The sequence below is a fragment of the Cucumis melo genome, chromosome 1, assembly GCF_025177605.1.
Source record: "Cucumis melo cultivar AY chromosome 1, USDA_Cmelo_AY_1.0, whole genome shotgun sequence".
Classification (NCBI taxonomy): domain Eukaryota; kingdom Viridiplantae; phylum Streptophyta; class Magnoliopsida; order Cucurbitales; family Cucurbitaceae; genus Cucumis; species Cucumis melo.
This window is the reverse complement of record NC_066857.1, coordinates 24,404,142-24,424,605: the sequence shown is the minus strand read 5'-3', so window position 1 is coordinate 24,424,605 and position 20,464 is coordinate 24,404,142. Positions and strand designations below refer to the sequence as shown.

The 20,464-nt window shown below is 35.4% G+C and overlaps 1 protein-coding gene across 3 annotated transcripts; it reads right to left on the bottom strand.

The window, feature by feature from the left end:
• Window positions 1-202: 202 nt before the first annotated feature.
• On the bottom strand, window positions 203-18,316 carry LOC103497529 (sterol 3-beta-glucosyltransferase UGT80A2-like). 3 transcript variants are annotated; one of them, XM_008459743.3, is made up of 14 exons: window positions 17,937-18,312; window positions 15,440-15,624; window positions 14,720-14,959; window positions 7,028-7,139; window positions 6,006-6,176; window positions 5,140-5,203; window positions 4,921-4,978; window positions 4,465-4,642; window positions 3,149-3,279; window positions 1,772-1,874; window positions 1,602-1,678; window positions 1,102-1,149; window positions 867-1,016; window positions 203-536 (listed from the first exon to the last, which is right to left on the bottom strand). In XM_008459743.3, exons 1-14 carry the CDS (start codon window positions 18,001-18,003, stop codon window positions 369-371), a joined length of 1,752 nt encoding a protein of 583 aa, XP_008457965.1. In that variant the 5' UTR covers window positions 18,004-18,312; the 3' UTR covers window positions 203-368. The 3 variants fall into 3 exon arrangements, with proteins under 3 accessions (XP_008457965.1, XP_008457966.1, XP_050937031.1); XM_008459744.3 differs by having other exon boundaries at window positions 6,006-6,080; XM_051081074.1 differs by lacking the exons at window positions 1,602-1,678; window positions 1,772-1,874 and having other exon boundaries at window positions 17,937-18,316.
• Between the last annotated feature and the right edge of the window lie 2,148 nt (window positions 18,317-20,464).

Here is a 20,464-nt window from a genome sequence, read left to right as displayed (position 1 = left end):
AATTTTCATTCCTAAATCCTCCCTTTCATTTTCCATGGAGCTAGAAGGCCTAAAAGTAATATAAAAATTTTACCACGTAGATTAAAATGTGTTTTAACGATAACTATCAAACTATAAGATTTTATTGTATATTGACCCTTAAAAACTTTTAGTACACCAAACAATCACAATTCTTAAAAATGACTTTACAGAAACAAAACAATTTGTCAAACTCACATTTATTTCTTTAACCTTGAATTTACAACAATTATAATACATGATGCTTTCGCTTCTTGCCATCCCGTGAACAAATCTTCATTCTGCATAAGATTCAGCAAAAGAAGTATTTGCAAATTAAATAGAGAACCCACCACTCAATAATCCAACGTTCAACAGCAACCAAAACATTTCCTAATAAACAAAAGACTTGACTTCTGAGGTTGAGGCTCTGGCTCAAGTTTCCTACGAGAAAGTTGCCTGAAGAACGCTCTCACTGCACCTTCGACCCCATCCTCATTCTCGAGAGCCTTTGCAAGCGAGACAGCCCGCTCTTTTACCTGTCATGTCACTCTCAATAATTTTATGCAAAAACCAACTAAATTATCACATGTTCTTTGCAATCCAGAATAAGATTTTCCAAACATCCTGACACTGTTACAAGGATTCTGAACAGGGTAAAATGAATATTTGAATGTTATACTGAGGCCAACTGACAGAATGAATGAAGTATAAGAAATAAAAATATAATTTAATCAATCATATGATATTGAAATTCACAGAGGTAATTATTCTATCAAGCTCTTCTTGATGTATTGTTCCAGACATGAAAAAACTGATGAAGAGTAGTCAAAAGTTAAAGACAGTATTGAAGGGATCTCAGTGTTTACCTTGGGATCAAGCATATAGTTTATAGCATTCACCAATCTTGGAAGTGAGAACTCATCAACTGGGATGGGTGGAGGGCCAACTCCTCTGGCATGTACTCGTTCCCCCCAGAAAGGTTGGTCACCAAAGAAAGGAACAACTGTAGTTGGGCACTGTGGAAATCAATGAAAATCAGAAAACCAAATCAAGTCAAACTAAACTAAAACACAAAACCGTATTGGATGATGAAGCTAGTACCGCAGCTTTTAGACCAGCAGCAGTTGTTCCAGCACCACCATGATGCACCTGAGGTGAGTACAAAGAAGCAATGAAGTAAAAACATGTATACTCAAGTGAAAGTAGTTGCTTTTGATCCAATCTTGTTAATATCATGGGGATTGAGTCCCATCTGAACCCTACATAGATCTTCTCTTGGCCCAATCCTAGAAAGATGTTGAGGCTTAGGGCTAGGAGTTGTCATGATTCATTTTGCTGCTTCAGTATTGTTCCTTTGCCATGTGATTTTCCCATCCCCCACCTATTTTTTATTTTTATTTTTTTGAAGTATTTGATCCTTCGTTGTCACACTTATAATTAAAAACATGAAAGACCAGGGTTTAAGGCTGTACAAAGAATAAAAAAAGAACCCGGGAATTCAATGTACTAAACTGCTGAAATGATATAATGCTCTGCTTAAAGAAAACATCTAGGTAGTAAAATGCATTCTAAGAAACAAAGAAAAATCTACTAAGCCTCACCACAGCCTTGCATTTAGGAAAAAGCCAATCATGAGGGCAATTGTCCAACAAATATAAGAAGTCCTTTGGTTCTGCAGCTGGGAGGGAAGACAAAAGTTCAGTCATGAAAGCCACATCGCTTAATGAGCACACAACTGGAGCCAGTAATCAAACTGAAACTGAACACTTACACTTTCCAAGGCCACCCCACCCTTCATTAATGATACCCCGCTGTTTGGTGGTTTCCAATGCTTGTATGATAATTTGTGTCATCTTTTCTGGATCTTGTACAGGCTGAAGAACAAATGAAAAAGTAGGTAAACCATCAACCTGACTTTCAAACTCCATGCCTAGATACTTCTCTTTATATCTAGCTAACTAGTTTCCTCCTTGAAATTCAATCTGTCGTTATATAAACTGTGCAACAGTTGGAGGTAATCTAATTCTAGTTTATTTATGTTGATTACCTTTGGTTCTTGATCTGATAATTAATTGGTGGTGTTGGTTCAATGCCCCCAACAAGTTGAAGGACAAAGTGCACTTTTGCACAGTGGAAAACATTGTCAATTTTGCACAAGTATTAGTTTATAACTTTGAGATACATATGTTTTTATAAAACCAAACATCTCTCGCATTTTGCTTATAGCTCACACGATGATTCTGAGAAGGCTTCACCCACTCCAAAGGAAAATTTCACAATGGTTTCTCATTTCCTTCACTGTTTTATGTTTTTAGTTCTATTTCACTCTTTAAAATTTTTATCTGTATATAATTAGAATTTCAACTTCACTTTCACTCTCACACATTTCTCACTGCCTAACTTTTTCTCCAAAACTCTCTTCTCTAGCATTCGCTCTCTGAATCATTTCTTTTATCACCCTAGGTTTACTCTAAAATTTCTCACTAACTTTTCTCTGTAGAAAAATTCTAAATAAAGATTGAGAGAGTGAATGTTAGCTAGAGGAAGAGAAATTTTTGGAGGAAAAAGTTAGTATTTCCATAACCATGTACATATTTTCTCTCTAGCATATCATTCTTTATTGAGAAATTTTAGAGTAAATTTAAGGTGATAAAAAAAAGATTCAAAGAGCTGGTTAGCAAAAGAAAGGGATAAACTTCTGGAGAAAAAAGCTAGTATATCCAAAACTATATATATGTCTATTTACATAATTTTCTCTCTAAAATATCACTCTTTGTTGCTCTTAATGCCAAAAAGAGCATAACTAGCCATACATAGTACATAGTATGTGTTAGCGTCAAGTAACCAAGAGGTTTGAGGTTCAAGTCCCCTTCCTCCCTATTATCCTCAAAAAGAGAAAAAAATCAAAATCAGCAATCAAAAACATTTGGTTCTTGTATTTTAAGAACAAGAAAAAAAACTAAAAACACAAGCAATATAGATAGACTCTTAACTAAGAGCAATATCATCTGAGTCTATGACAATAAAACATATCATGTAATTGCATAACCACATCCAATCACATGAAAATATGCATACATGTATACATTACATAAGAAATTAAGTTGGGGAAAATCTAATTGACTAGACAAAGAAGCAAGAAACTTACAAGGCTGCCAAAACCAATATAGACAGGCTTGTCTCCAGCTTCAAGCCATTTCACAAGTGTCTCGGGAGGTTCATAACTTGATGCAAGGTCAAGGAAGCAATATCCTACAACATCAATCTTAGGCCCCCAATCTAAAAATTAAAGAGAAAAAAAGTGAATGTCAACATCTAAAAATGGAATTCTTAGAGTAAGAGACTTGGCAGCTCAAATCTTCTTTCTTCCTTCTCTTATTCATTGTCAAAGATACTACATTCAACTACAAGAAATAATTACAGGGCAAACAAAAGGAAATTAAGTTCAGTAAAAAGGATTCAATATCACAATAACCGACACAGTAAAGATAAGAAACCAAGAAATATTTTGGACGTCCTTCTAACGTAGAACTCATGATTTGATAACTCAATCCGACTCCCCAAGAGAAAGGCAAGTTACAAACGATCTTTATGTTTTCTTAGTGAATTCCCAACTCATGTCAGGTGAAAGTTGGTTGATCCCCCTCAGAAAATACACTAGAGCATAAAAAATAGATGTAACTTCCCAAAGATATTTTTAATGAGGAAACCCTAACTGTCTTTAAGAAAAGGTATGTTACTTCTAGATTCTTGATTACGATTGTGACAGGATTGGTGTTAAGGTATTATTAGGGGTATTTTAGTAATTAGATAGGAAGTTTAATAGGGAAGTTGGTTATAAATGAAGGGTAGGGGAATGGAGAAGGTAAGCAATAATTTGGAATATGGATTAGGGCTTGAGAGTATCTCAAGATTGGGAGGTCCAAGAACCTCAAACACTTGGTTTATCTTGTATTTCTGTTATCTTTTATATTTCAACATATTTGGGTTCTATCAAATTGTTATGATCTTTTTCTACTTCTTAAAGTAAATTAGGTATGAACACTAGTCATTCTAGCTTCAATAGACAATATAAGTAAACTTTTCCAATCCGACAAAAGCTTCCTAAACAATATTTCCCAATTTAGTATTAATGTTTTTTTTCAAAATAAATAAAAAAAAAATAAAGTTCTCGACAAAAAGAAATTTGTCTTAATTTTTTGACAGGAAACAACTAAGATAAATTTGGACTTATCTAGAAACATGTGTTAATTCTTTTAGCCAAGTTAAAAAGTGAGAGAACAACTCATATGATAGCCTATAATCTGAATATCAGTGTAAACATAGGGCGGAAACACGTAACTTATCCAAAGAGTGAATCATCCCGAAACAGAAAAATGAAGATCTGTTCTCAATTCTAAAATTGTATGTAGTAAAAAAGAAAAAGAAAAAGTGCAATATGCTGTTGTAGTACAAAATCACCACCTTTTGGTTTTGGAACGAGGTAGGGACTCCACAAATAAACATGTGGCACATCAGATTCAGAGAATTGTGAACCACTTAAATATGTTACAGGTCGTATCTGCATCTTCTTCTTCCTAAAATCATTAATAATGTCTCGAAGTCCAAGCCAAATCAAGGAATCAACGATTTGATATGAAAGCTGAAAATTGAAGAGAATCAATGACGCTAGAGAAGAGCAAAACTCATTAAACAAATAGAAATATTGAATTCTCAGACATTTTTTTTCTGGTATATTCAAACACATTCATATGATTAGTGATCAAAAACACAACCCAAGATCCAAACTGGCTGTAAATATAAAATGGCCATGATATGTGATTCTCCATCTTGAGATTGTCATATAAAATTTCCACTTATGGTTTGAATTTCAAAGAAAACAAAATTCTTGATGGAAAAAAAAAAAAGCAACAGACTCACCCTATACCCAGCTTGTTGCTTGACTCGGGATAATGGATGTGGAAATTCACTAGTTGGCCTGAAGGAGAGTAAAACATACGCAGTTCAGAAGTCCCGACTTAAAAAATCAACTTCACATGTTATATATATAAAAGAATGCATACATCACACAACCATAAACATTAGAACAAGTCAAGCAGGTCATAGTTCAGAAACGGTCCAGTCCCACAAAAGACTTACGTCCATGGCATTGTAAAAAATATATGGAGCGGTAGCTTAAGTCCCTCTGCCACATGTGTGTGCCCTAAAATACAGAGTTGACGAGAAATTACTATCAGTAAGTTTAGTTAGTAGATCACTGAAATTGTACCAGCAGCATGATAAGCAACTTAAGAACATAGTCATTATCAAGATACCTACAACTTCCCATGTGTGACTAAAAGAGAACCGTTTTGGTTCCACAAAATGCTGAAGAAGTATTTTTGACAACTCTAGTTCTCCTACTTCAAGTGTTTCCAAATTTCAAGTGAATAATCACTTTGATACAGGTTATAAAATGTGATATCACATACGAGGTATATAATGTTTGCAGTTCTTGTTCCAGCATTTTAGTGTTTCTTGGATGGGATAATTGTGAGAAGTACAATGTTCTTCAACATCTATGTGTCATCAAGTTCAAAAGAAAAGTAAACTGGCTTTTAGTGAATGTGGTTAAAGCAATATTTTCAGAAATATGGATCATAAGAAATCAGAGGACAAAAACAAATATACTTAGACGCAAGAACATAGATGCAGATTTTAACAGCAGAGAAAATTGAAAATGAGCTGAATATAAATCAGCCTCTTTGCTTATCTTCTCTGTTTTCTAATTGGGGGTTATTCTAATGGGAGTTCTGCCCTAGATTTTCTTCTTTCCATGAAAAATTTTGTTTCTTACCAAAGAAATCAAATAAAGTAAAAATAGAAGATGAAAGATTCCAGGTATTAGAAGCTATCTATCACTGAATGTGCTTGGAGATCAGTTCCTAAGAAACTAGCCCTTGCCAAAATTGGAAATCAATTATGTCAGATGCAATAAACTGATATTGGTGGTGACAAAATCTAACCATATGCTGTGCGGTTGGCAATGATTGCATCTGCTTCAAAGGGAATACCGGTATCCACATCGGGATTTTTGCAAGCTGGAAGAAGGGAATAAATAATTTCCTTCATTTGATTTCTTTGAATAAGTATCTCAGAAGGCCAAGAAGGCAAGAAGCCTCTATTTCTTACCATATCTGATTCATAATGAGAGAACATTTAGAAAAAGTTGCATAAAAGTAAAATTTTTATCATTTAGAAAAGGTTGCATAAAAAGTAAATTTTCGATTTCGCATATTATAAATGACTGGTCTTTTAGATTGACTCGTGGATTTCTAGAACTTTTATGGAAAGATGTCAACACAGAAAAAAAATGCTTGGAAACAAGTGCCATACGTGCATTTTAAGACAACCAATAACTTACAACTCGAAGTTGCCAATTTGGACCTAACTTAGTGGACAAAACACCCATTACCTTCCTAAAGGTTGAGCCCCACATAAACATTTGCTGAGCTCAAAAGGAAAGGAGAAAAAAGAAGTTTGAAGCTCCATTTTGCCACTTACCTCACGGATAGGTCAATCAGAAAACTACCATAGTTCATGATTAAATGAGATGATATTTCAGAACACAATCATTTCTAACGGTTTCATAATTTACTTAAATAGATCAACCACTACTAATTAGATTACTATTTAAGGGCAAGGAATGACTTGCAATTCAGTCAATTAATTATTAAAGTTAAACAATAACTAATTATTCATTGATCAACAACATTCAAATACTAACTTACAGTAAAAAACTAATTTGTCTCCTGTTGTCATTGAGTCATATCTATATTCAATCGCAAGAAATATTTAACATAGAGATTAAGAAAATGTATTGGTGGTTAACAGTAGTCTAATCATCACGAATAACTAATTTGAGGATTTTAATTAGTAAATCAAAACGTCATTTGATCAATGATTTATCATTGTCAGTACATTGTTTAACAAGAAACAGAATTAAGCTACACACTCCAGCATCAAAGAAAATGTGTCAAGTACGTACAAGCAGCAAGCTGTTTAGGATCTCCTCCTAAAGGATAAAATTCCAACCCAGCCAGCAAGACAAATTCCTTGAAATTTGGATGAGTAGCTAATCTAACACGATGGCCATAGTCCTACAGATATAAGTCTCAAGAAAATAAGCTTGAGATCAACAAGGAAAAGATGATTATTTTGAATTAGCAGAAGATGAAAAAAATTTCATTGTTATAACGTTTCATCACTTGTAATTCATACGTTAAAGTCTTCCACTACAGCTTACATTTCAACATTCAAGATGGAATGTCATTCAACAGTCCAAGCATGATAGCTGTTGTCATAAAAAAATTTGGTTGAAAAATGGGGAAAGTTGGGAGTTTCATTTTTAAAAAGTTACTGTGTTTCTTTTGTTTTTCCTTCATTCTTGTGTTTCTAATCTAAAATTGTTTTCACTCAACTCAACTCATAGGATCCACAAAGAATCCTCTGATATCTAACTGTTGTTGTTTGGCAAGATACAAAATAAAGTATTTGACTGTAAAGAAACAAAAGGAACTGACTCTGAAAACTTCCCTTTTAAATTTAACATCACTCCTTTTTATAGGACTACGGTAGTTGCAGAGGATGAGGTAAAGGCTTGAAGGGGCATAATACCCAAGCAGTATATTCTAAAAGTTTCTGACCTGTCCTCCTTGTCACTCTTAATTCTTTGAAGAACTTATCATCTTAGGGGCATTGACTTAGAAAGGAATGTGTGAATGTGTGCAGCAATGACCTCTAAAAACAAACATCTAAACTTACCTTGGACATTTTTATTATTATTATTACTATTATTTATTTTTAATATTTTTGGAAAACAAGAATGTGGGAGCTAGTAGGTGAGAGATTCATGTTCATCGATGCTTAGGTAAGGTAGGGCCATCTCTTTTTGAAATGATTATGTGAGAACCCTAATTATAAATAGAGGGAATGGGTTGGGAGCAAGATAGGAATGATTTTAGTAGGAGTCTCCGATGTGGAACTTTGAGAGTGAGTAGCTCTCTCGAATAACTTTGAGTTTTCAATATTTGGGTACCTAACAAAACTTGACTGAGGTTAGGAAGGAGAGGTTCAAAGAATTTGAAAGTGAATTCCTTATTCTGCCACTTAGAAGGAGTGCATTATGAAATAACTTAACTCAAAATAGAGGCTCTATAGGAGTTTGAGAAATTCCAGCCAGAGTTATGGAGTTATTGCTACTACTAAGTATTCGGCCAACTAGGAAAGTCATTGAAGTTTGGAATTCTGCTGAGGAATGCTATTTCTATTTTTTTTTTTTTTTGTTTTTGATACAATAATCATGGAACTCTGATCTCCTTTGAGTAAATTTTACTTTATTGCAATAGAATGAATGGATACAAACAGAAGAATTGAGTGAAACTCAATTCTTTTCTCTCTCAACTGTCTTCCTCTCTCTCAAGAAATCACAGTGAAACTTCTAATAGAAATTCATAATACCTTCCCACCTAAATGCTATTAGTATTTATACTAACCCTTGCCAACCTCTAACTAATTCACACGTGTAAAATGTGTGATGCACTACTACAACTAATATAACTAACTCTTCCTTCTGCTGTAAACAAATCTAATTGGAGATCTAACATTACTCCCCCCTTTTAGATTCACCTTGTTCTCAAGGTGAAGAGCTGGGTACAAATGCTACATTTCTTCATATGACTCCCAAGTCGCTTCATGCTGCGGTAATCCTTCCCATTTGATCAAAACTTCCCACTGTTCAGTCTTGTTCTGCCGATACTCCAGAACTTCTTCAGAAACTGATTTCCACTCAAACTTCTCATTAATATACTGAATAGTAGGCTGTAAATTTTCGTGTGGCCCAACTAATTTCTTGAGCTGCGACACATGGAACAAAGGATGAATAGCAGTGGTATTTGGTAACTCAAGTTTATAGGCCACAGACCCAACCTTCTCCAAAATTTTATAAGGACCAAAAAATTTGGGAGAAAGTTTCTCATTCCGTTTCTTCCTCAAAGTCAACTGCCTATAAGGACGGATCTTTAAAAAGACATAACCTCCAACACAACATTCTACATTTCTCCTTTTATGGTCAGCATAATTTTTCATCTGTTCTTGTGCAAGACGTAAATGATCTCGCAAAGCACTCAAAATCTCATCCCTTTCCCTTAGCATCTCCTCGACTGTTGAATTCTTTGATTGCATACTGACATAGGATAATAAGGCAGGTGGTTTCCTTCCATAAACAACCTGAAAAGAAGACATCCCAATGGCTCTTTGGTACGTGGTGTTATACCAGTACTCGGTCCAAGGAAGCCATTTCACCCACTCCTTTGGTCGTTCATTGCAAAAGCACCTAAGATAGGTTTCAACTCCCCTGTTTACTACCTCTGTTTGCCCATCGAACTGGGGATGGTAAGCCATACTCTTGTTCAACTTGGTTCCAGATAGTCTAAACAGTTCCTGCCAAAAATGGCTTTTAGAAAAATTTTATCCTTATCCAATACAATGGACATAGGAAACCCGTGCAGCCTCACAACTTCCTTCACAAACAATTCTGCCACTAATTTTGCTGTAAAAGGGTGTTTAAGAGGCAGGAAATGACCGTACTTGCTCAATCTATCCACCACTACCAAAATCACCTTCAAAGCCACTAGCCTCTGGTAGTCCTTCTACAAAATCCACAGATATATCGCTCCATATAGCTTGTGGAATCTCCAAGGGCACTAACAATCCAGCAGGGGACAAGGCCAGTGATTTGTTTCTTTGGCATATCAAACAATCTTCACATTGTTTCTTAATATCTGCCTTCATTCCTTCCCAATATAGGTCACTAGATACCCTCTTATAGGTTCTTAAAAACCCTGAGTGTCATCCAACACCAGAATTATGATAGGTATCTAAAATTGTTGGAATTAAAGAGGAATTAAGGAGGATGTTTTGGTGATCACTAACCTGTCCTTATACTTCAAAACATCATTCTGTAGCGAATATTTACTGCTTTGCTAGTCTTCCAACTCTTTCAATTCAGCCATCAACTTCTGGAACTTGGGATCCTGATGCACTTCGTTCTCAATCAGTTCCAAATCCACTGTCACTGGCACAGATAAGCCCTTTAATTCTACCTCAGCTGGCATTCGTGAAAGGGCGTCTGCGGCTTTATTTTCAGCACCTGGCTTGTACACCACTTCAAAGGAGTACTCCAAAAGTTTTGCTATCCATTTTTGGTACTGAGGTTGGATAACCGTTTGTTCCAGCAAAAACTTCTGCGACTTCTGATCAGTTTTCACCTTGAATTTTCCTCCCAATAAGTAAGGTCTCCATCGTTGAACAACCAGCACCACAGCCATTAATTCCCTCTCATACACTGGCCGAACTCTGTCTTTCAAAGCTAACCTATGGCTGTAGTATGCAATTGGTCTCCTCGCCTGAATTAGCACTGCCCGCCTGAAGCATCAGTCTCTATTTCAAAAGGCTGATTAAAGTCTGGCAGTGCTAACACTGGGAGGGATGACATTGCCTTCTTCAATCGATCAAATGCATTCTCAGCTTCAGCATTCCATTTATAACCCCCCTTCTTCAACAGCTGAGTCAATGGCGCTGCAATAGTTCCGTAACTCTGTACAAAACGTCTATAATACCCAGTCAGCCCCAAAAAACCTCTAACTTCTTTGATGTTCATTGGTTTTGGTCACTTGGCTATTGATTTAATCTTCTCCGGATCCACTTCAACCCCTTCCCCGGATATAATATGGCCTAGATATTCCACTTTCTGCTGAGCAAAACTGCAGTTCTTCATGTTTGCGTACAACTCATGTTCTCTCAGTATAGACAGCACCTTTCTCATATGTTCTATGTGATCAGCCGCCTTCTTACTGTAGATGAGTATGTCATCAAAGATTACTAACACAAATTTCCTCAAGAAGGGCTTAAAAATTGCATTCATCAATGCTTGGAAAGTGGCCGGTGCGTTAGTTAGCCAGAACGACATAACTAAGAACTCATATTGACCCTCATGAGTTCTAAAAGCCGTTTTTTCAACATCCTCATCAACCATTCTAATTTGGTGTTACCCTGACTTCAAGTCAATTTTTTAGAACAAAGCCGCACCACCAAGTTCATCAAATAATTCCTCAACTATTAGAATTGGAAATTTATCTGGAATCGTCGCATTATTCGCAGCCCTGTAATCTACACAAAAACACCAACTTCCATCCTTTTTCTTCACCAATAAAACAAGACTAGAGAAAGGGTTGGTGCTGGGCCTTATAACTCCTGACTCAAGCATCTCTTTTACCAGTTTTTCCATTTCTTCCTTCTATTGAACCCATAACGATACGATCTCATGTTTATAGGATCAGTTCCCTGCTTCAAGTGTATCTGATGCTCTATTTCCCTTCTAGGAGGAAGTTTTCCCGACCATTCAAACACATCCTCAAATTGTTTTAATACTATGCTCAAGGAACTGTCAGCCTCAATCTCCATGTTTGCCATATAGCAATCGTTGTCACTCGAAGTCTTAACTTCTACCGCTCGACATTCAATGAGAAAACCTTCGTCTCTCTGCCCCCAAGCTTTGATCATATTCTTGAGACTGACCCTTGCTTTAGTCAAGCTCGGATCTCCTTGAATTTTGACAGATTTGCCTTCAACGGAAAAGGTTAGTAACAAGTTCCTCTAGTCCACTGTAGTTACCCCTAAGGAGTAGCGCCACTGCATTCCTAGTATGACATCAACACCTCCGAGCTCCAAGGGCAATAAATCTTCCTCAACTATCCAGTTCTCACGAATCCCCATTCCTTGAACAGCAGCTCTTGAACCCAGAATAACACCATAGTGTGCTGTCTCTTTAATTGGTATAAGCAACTTCTTGACTAACTTTTCCGACACAAAGTTATGAGTTGCTCCACAGTTGATTAGTATTATTACATCTTCATTCTGCAGCTTGCCCCTCACTTTCATAGTGCCAGGGTCATTTAATCCTACCACTGAGTTGATTGAGAGTTCAACAAAAGTGGTAGTATCTTCCTTGACTTCTACCTTATTCAGCTCTCTTCTCTCTACCTCTTCTCCTTCAACAATTTCGAACTCTTCTTTATCATCAGCTACCACAGACATCCTTAATTCACAATGCTCCTTCATTTTACATTTATGGTCAGCCGAATACTTCTCATTGCATCTGAAACATAAGCCTTTCTCCTTCTGGGCTTGAAATTCTGCATCCGGAAGTCGCTCATAGGTTCCTTCTCTTCGGTTTTCATTGGGACCAGAACTTCTCAATGTGATCGTTCTAATAGGAAATGTGGTATTTCTTTTAACTTCACCAGTTGCATAGTTAGTTACGGCCTTATTACCTCCAGGAGCTTGAACGGTATTTTTCCCGCCAGAGAACCCGTTTAAATTTGCTTCTCTTCTAAAGATTTCTCTGTTTTCAACCAACTGTGCCACCTCCATCATTTCGGCCAATCCTTTCGATCTACAGAAGGCAACTTCCGCTCGAATCAATGGTAGCAGACCGTTCATGAAGGTATCCTCTACCACTCGCTCCTGCAGATCGGATAACGGTGCTACAAGTTTATCGAACAGGTTCCTATATTCTTCCGCAGTGGATTCCTGTTTGATTCGTAAAAATTGAGCACAAATCGTTCCGTCTTTACTCGATCTAAATCGCACTAACATTCATTCTTTTAGATTCGTCCAACTAGTGAATTTATCTCTTTCTTCTTGTGATCTAAACCAGTTCAATACAGGACCGTCGAAACTAATAGTAGACACTAACATTTTTTCGGACTCGATCAACTTATGAATTTGGAAGTACCTCTCGGCACGACATAACCACGAATCCGGTTCTTCGCCGGTAAATACAGGCATCTCGACCTTTTTGAACTTGTTCCGGTCGCTGTAGCTTTCATCGGCTTTGTTCTTCTTTTCGTTTCACTCGTTTCCGAAATTTAGGCCCGATTCCTCTGTTTTGCTAGATGAGGCTTCGTTCTCCTTTCCTTTAACATTTTCAGTATCACGCACGGCCGTTTCTGTCATCCTTTCACTCAACGCGGATCGTTCCCGTGCATTCGTTTCCATCATCATCAATAACATTTGCTGCTGTTTCTCCGATTGTAGCTGCATTAGCTCGATGTTCTTCGTTATTTCGCTCAAGCTAAATTCAATCACAGGCATTTTGCTTATTTCTTTCTTCATTCCAGCGATCTCCTAGTCGATCATCTCCAATCGTTCTTTGATGCGTGTCTGGACCATTTCGAAGCTTCGGATCGTCGGCTCTAATACCAATTTGATGGAACTCTAATCTCCTTTGAGTAAATTTTACTTTATTGCAATAGAATGGATGAATACAAACAGAAGAATTGAGTGAAACTCAATTCTTTTCTCTCTCAACTGTCACTCTCTCAAGAAATCACAGTGAAACTTCTAACAGAAATTCATAATACCTTCCCACCTTAATGCTACTAGTATTTATACTAACCCTTGCCGACCTCTAACTAATTCACACGTGTAAAATGTGTGATGCACTACTACAACTAATATAACTAACTCTTCCTTCTACTGTAAACAAATCTAATTGGAGGTCTAACAAATACTAAATCGCTATGAATAAGATAGTTGTGAAGCAGACTTAAGATTATGGAGGGAACCCCCGTAGAAGCTAGTACGCACGAAAAGAGAGTCTAATTCTGTGTTTGGAAGGGTATTTTCATGAGAGTGATCTACATAAAAGGTCCATAGGATGAAGTAGAAACTTCCTTTGAACTTTGAAAGATTTGTAAATGGTAGCATCGTTTGTAAATATATAAGGATTCTATATTTAGATGTAGTATTTGCTAAAGATGAAAATTTTATGTTTGCATTTCATGCACTTGAAATTATTCAAATTAGATTGATGTAGCATAACCTTTCACAAATCAACATACATTATGCACCCTTTTGGAAAAAGAAGAACACTAAAGCTGTTAGGATTTTCTGGTCGGTATTTATTCAAGTCACAAGAAGTTTACAGCATCATTTGAAAGTTCACCCTTGGGCTGTTTGAGAGACTACCAACATCTAGAATTTGAAAAAAGTTTCTTTTAGGATCATAGAAGTGCTAGAAGCAAGCTTTTTCCGCTTTACATATAGATGCAAAGAGTCTGATTGAAGCCCATAGTTCTTCTAGACAAGGACCCCTCTCTTTGAGAAGCCTCTAATGCCTCCATGCCAGACTTTCCACACTGGAGCTATAACCAACTCAAACAAAAGAGTTCTAGCTAGCCCGCCCCTTAAAAGGTGTGACTTAATAAACTAAAGAAGAGCTACCACCATTGTTTGTAAGGCACCAACTGATAATAAATAGGCTGAGAATTTTAGACTAAGTGGAAGCTGTGTAGCAGGATTTGGAAGAAAGTGATGATGGCCCTCCAAGTCTGATCTACATAAAACACACCAATTTGACAAAAGCACATAATTTGGGCTTTCCCTTTGCAGAAAATCAAAGGCACTCAACTTTCCATTGCAGGAAAGCCTAGAGGATTCCAATTCTTCCGAGTTCAATTATATTCCATCCCCAGTAGACAATGAAAATGGAAAATATGCATACATGAAAACAAGTACTACGAAAACCTACTATCAAGTGATATTAATCACAACAGGAGGCAATGTGAGACGTGGAGAAAATGAAATGATTAGAAAGATTGCAAAAAAGTTCGATTACCTGCAAACGCTTGCCAATTGGAATAAATGGCTGTACATCTCCACGGGTTCCGACAATAAGTATTACTATTTGCATGGGCCTTATATACTGAAAGTCAGATGTATCAAGGGGTTCATCATCAACATTACTGAAAATTTCTTCAGATTCAACATTGATAGATAGAGATTCGATGTCTTCTGGAACTTCAAACTCGACAGACCCATCATCTTTAACAGTAGTTACTCTGTGCAACAATTTAATCTGCAAAATTTGTAAACATTAAAACAAACATTTGAAAAGGTACATTACAGATTCAATATCGTAAAGTGAAGAAGAAACTTGCATTCAGACAATTCCTATTCCTGTTGAACATGAGAAAAGCTTACGACTAACCATGTTGTAGGAAGGGAATGAGGAGGGTGGAAGGTTTCATTTAGTAAATTGAAATTTTGTCTTAGCCTTCGGGAAAAGGAGCTTAAGCATTGCAAAGTTGGATGTTAAAAATTTTGCTCTTCATCCAAAGGTTATGACAAAGTCCTTTGAAACATTAGCCTCTGTGACACTAATTTATGGAAACTATGGGGTTGTGCTATTCTCCTTTCCATACCAATTGAGGGGCCTTTCTGGAATCCTCTTTGATTCCAGAGAGGTATCTCCTTTTCATATTTATTGTACTTCTTCTACTTGTTACATTTCATGTCTCTTATTAAAACATATAAACTGACTGGATTTTCTCGATACCTTCTGATCAATGGGAATTTTAATATCTAGTATTTGAGCTGCATCTTCTGCAAATATGGTTTCATGTCTCAGCCTCTCAGTTTTTGATCTTTGAAGGCGGTGCTGAAATGATGTTGGTTCCAAGGTGTCTGAAGATAACTCTACGTGGAGACTGTTACTCTTTGAAAACGATCGACCCGGAACACCTGAAAAAATAACAAAATATAAATCAATTAGCCAAGAAGGAAGCAAGTTTGCAAAATCATGTTCCAATTTTCAGACCATTGGCATAAAAATAATCAATAACAAACAAGATTAACTCCATAACGACAAGTTAGTTAGAACAGTAGTCTAAACAGTGTGCACGGCATTTCAACAAATGTAGAATAATTTCATAGAAAGACTCATTAGGTTGCTTAATAAAATTATTTAAAATTTAATTACTAACGGTTAGTTCTAAGCTCAAAATTTCAAAGACTAAGTTCAGAGAAAAGAAAATGCAAAAGCTTCCTTTTGAGGCAACAATCAGCAAGTATAATACCACTTCGCATGTTTACAGAGTACCTTTCCAACAAAATAGATGTGAAGTTTTCTAATAGGGTCAACCTTGATCAAAAGCTTCAACTCAAAATTAGCAATACTAACCAGCAAGACCCATCTCAATCATTGAATTTCTTCCAATGACGGCAATTAAAACTGTTCTGTATTTTAAAGGAAATCAAAATTGATCTACTAAAACAAAGTGCAGCTTCTACATACGTAATTGGACAAGGGATGGAAATACCAAGTGATGGGAATTCACTAATGACCAATATCCTTGATATCCAGAGCACTTGAAGGAATCACAAGTAATAACTCAAATTTGTAAGCTCTAAAGAGAAGTTTGAAGAAAATGACTAGTTAATATGAAGAACATTATCGATTTCTAACCAAGATATCTAAGTTTCACCTTCACTTTATTAATTTTATTGACAAGAACATAATATTCATTGATGAAATGAAAAGTGACTAATGTTTTGAAGAGGAACTAAAATGTATTACATGAAATCTGATCTATACACAATCACATTATTTACTCGCCAGTTAATAATGAGTCAATGACTACACAGCTGCCCATGGTAGAACAGGTAGGACAAGAAAAAAGAATACATACTAGCATGCAGAGAAACATGTTGGACAAGGAAAAAAACACACATTTGAGTTTTAAAACATCAAAATCAACTTTTTAACTTTTAGTTTAGGTTAGTTAAAATGGGTTATATTTCAATTTCTCATTGATCCAATCAAAAGAAATAACTGAGCAGTATGTAAACAAATGTTCAATTGAAACCCAATAATAATAAATGGTAATAAGAAAAATAGAGGTTTTAACTTGAAAGTCTGGAGAAACCTGTGGCAAGAATTCAAAATAAACATTGATGAAAACAAAAAAGGTCACAAATGCTTGTATGTACGCACAAGATAAATATTTTTCATCTAACAACGGTGGTTTGGAATAACTATTCAAATGCTTAAAGTAGTGTTTTTAAGCACTTGAAAATCCATTTCAAGAAAATCAAAAGTAAACAAATTTAACTTTTGAGATAGACCAATAAATCAAATTGCACATTCAGTACACATTCAAGTGTGTTCATATGAAAGCAACAAAAACTATAACACTGAGAGACAAACTCACCAAAATCCTTTACATTAGCAGAACAAAAAAGAAAGAAAATAGCAACAGCAACCCTTCTTGTTTTAGATAAACGACTTCTTGGCTTATTCTGGAGTAATTTTCTCCACCTTTTTGTAATTACAACCTATCTATCCTCTCATCTCATTGGAGTTGTTATTTGTAACATTCTCTATGATATGACTTTCTCTTGTAATCTATTTCTTAAATCAATGAAATAAATAAATAAATAAAAATAACAACGATAACATCAAAGAAATCTTTCAGTAACTCTTCCATTTTTGTGTTCCTTCAATCTCGTTCAAATAAAAGCAAAGACAGGTTGGTTTCCACGGGGTTGGTTGAACCTGGCTATGATACCAACTATTACAGTTACATAGTCAGGTAGGCATCATTATTTCTTGTTTACATCTTTTTTTAAAACTGTAGTTAGAGTGAATTTGCTTGAGCCCCATATGATGAGTTCGAAGCTACAAAAGGATTGTAGGCTACTCATACAGGAATATGAAAACTACTGAGCCGCTGTTTTTCCCAGGACTGGATGTTCATTGAATTCTACTTCAAGAAAGTTTATTAAGAAACAAAAAAACAGATAACAAAAGAACTATCTTCTTTTCCTGTTTTTAAGTTCAACAACTCCCACCTGGGCCATCAAACCATCCACTTTAGTGTGCTATTAGCTATCTTATACACTAAGCTAATCTATGATCTGGTTAGTAGATAACAACAATCAAAAGAAGACTCCCAAGGTAAAAGCAGAAACAGTTTCCTTAAACAGCAAGTTATCTATGAACAATCATCCAAGATAGGTCAATGAAAAAAATGGGAAATATGGAAAAAAAAAACCCGGAGGCGTGGTTTGATGATCATATTGAGGACCAAATCCGCCAGTAATGTCCCTTCTGCTCGCCATTCATCCACTCCACTTATGTCTCTTCTTCTACAGAATTTTCCGTGTGTCTCCGAATGGGGAAACGATGATGATTGATGATGATGATGATGATGATGATGATGATGATGACGATGATGAACAAAGGGTGGAAGTGGAAACAGGGGAAAAACAAATGTAGAGAACATTTTGGTGAAGTGAAGAAGCAATCGATATATTCGAATGTGGGAATTTTGGAGAAACGCGGTTTATGGCGCAAGCATTGGTGTTTTTCGTAATAAAAAAGTCATTTCAAAGCTTTGAACAACAATGGGTCTTTTGTCTGCTTCTCTTATTCCGCCGAATGGACTCATAAGGAAAATAAATAAATAAATAAATATAACAACTCTCCTGTCCTTTTCCGCGGGAAAATTTCTTACATACTAATTTGCTTGGAGAATATCTATGTCAATCCAATTATAAAACTTGTGATTTTATAAAAGGTTTGATATTAACGAAAGTTCTGCTAAACTTTAATATGGATGGAAAATTGCTTCAAATATCACAATTTAGAAAATAAATAAAATATATATCACATTAGAACAATGTTTACAAAAATGGATTTTTTTTTACCAGTTAATTTGTAATTTCTTAAAAATGTCAATTTTGACTTTTCATTCCTTCTCTCCCATTTTTATCTTCCCATGCTACTAATGATTGCTCCATCACTAATATCATACTATCGGTGATGGCTTCTATCAATGACATAATGTCAATATGCTTTTCATGAATTTATATATCATTGATTTAACTTTGAATTTCGATATATATATTGATAGTATAATCTAAAATTAATAATTTATTTCAACAAAAGTTGCAACTATATCAATTTCATTTTAAAATTATATCACCTTCATTTTAAAACTATATCAACTATATCTTGTTAATGTTGTGATCTACAAAACTTAAGCGTTACAATTGAATGTGTCGTTAAAAATAAAAAGGGGTAGGGTAGGAGTAAAATGTGTCGTTGAAAATAGAAGTGACACACTATTTCTTGACACAATTCTATTATCACAATTTAATTTTTCTTGACACATTTAAAGTGTCGTTAATTAACGACAAATTCTTTGTCATTAAATAAATTTTGAAATAAAAAAACCAAAAATTTTAAAAAAAATTCAACTCCCTCTTCGCGCGACATTTAGAAAGAGTTTTACAATTTTCTTAACCTTTTCAATCTCTCCCTACCAAAAAAGAAGAAACAACGTAACTCATCTTCAAATCTAAGAGATTGTCGTCAAACCCACTAATCTCACATCGTCGAACAAGCAAACATTGTCTAAGGGACTGTCGTCGAACCCACCAATCTAAGAGACTGCCGTCGAAGAATCTTGGCCGCTCCTATTTCTCTTCTCCCCTGCCTACTAGAAAAATGAGTTTTAATGACACTACTAATCAAGGTATTATGTCGTTGAAAATAAAAAAGATGGGGTGAGGTACACAATTGTGTCGTTGAAAATTATTTATTGACACAATTCTATTAACACAATTTAATTTCTCTTGACAGCGTCATTAATTATCAACAAATTTTTTGTGCCATTTAAAAGATTACGAAATAAAAAAACCTCAAATTTCAAAGTTTGTTAATTCCCTCTCTCACGCAATTAAAATTATATGACAATAACAGATTTTCTCTTAACATTTTCTCTCTCTACCAAAAATGCAAAAGCCTAGGCTCTCTCTACCTATATCATGCATATATTCATTATTTTTATAATTTTATACATAATTAGAATCTAGACTCTATTACGAACCCAATGTAATGAAAAACATTAAAAACAAAGTCCGAACAAACAAAAACGGGTAAATCGAAGATCAGAGACCAATTGGAAAATAACCAAAAAGATTCAATACTTCCACGCGCGTAAACACCTCAAGGTCACGAGTTTGAATCCCAGCCAAGCGTATTCCTTTATTCCCCATTTTCAAAAGACTTCACGCACGCACCTTCTCCACTCTTTAGCCAATCTACGCATGCCACGTGTTGTCTTCTCCTCACGCGGGCGCATTTGATGTCCTTTGTTTGAATCTCATGGCCTGCAAATCATTTTTGCGCCTGGCCCTGAAGTTATGAGTTTGAAACCCATGAAGCGGTTATTTTCATTTTTTTCTATATATAACACAATTTTCAGTAAATTTTAATCAATTTTCAGTTATAGTTTATCCATTCATAAATCCAACTCCAATTTTCACCCAAATTCTCTTTAAATATCATTTTTTCAGAACTCTCCCATCTCATTCTGTTATTTTTTCTCTAAAAAATATTCCATCAATCTTTTATTCTAATAGAGGGGTAATCTTCTAAGAGGTAAGAGGATCATGGGTATTCAATTTATTTGAGAGTTTCTTCCATTTTTCTTCTAATTTAGCATGGTGATTCTTTAATTTTTGTTCTAGAACGAATTCAATTCCATGTGATCTCTATGAAACAATCTTTTAATTT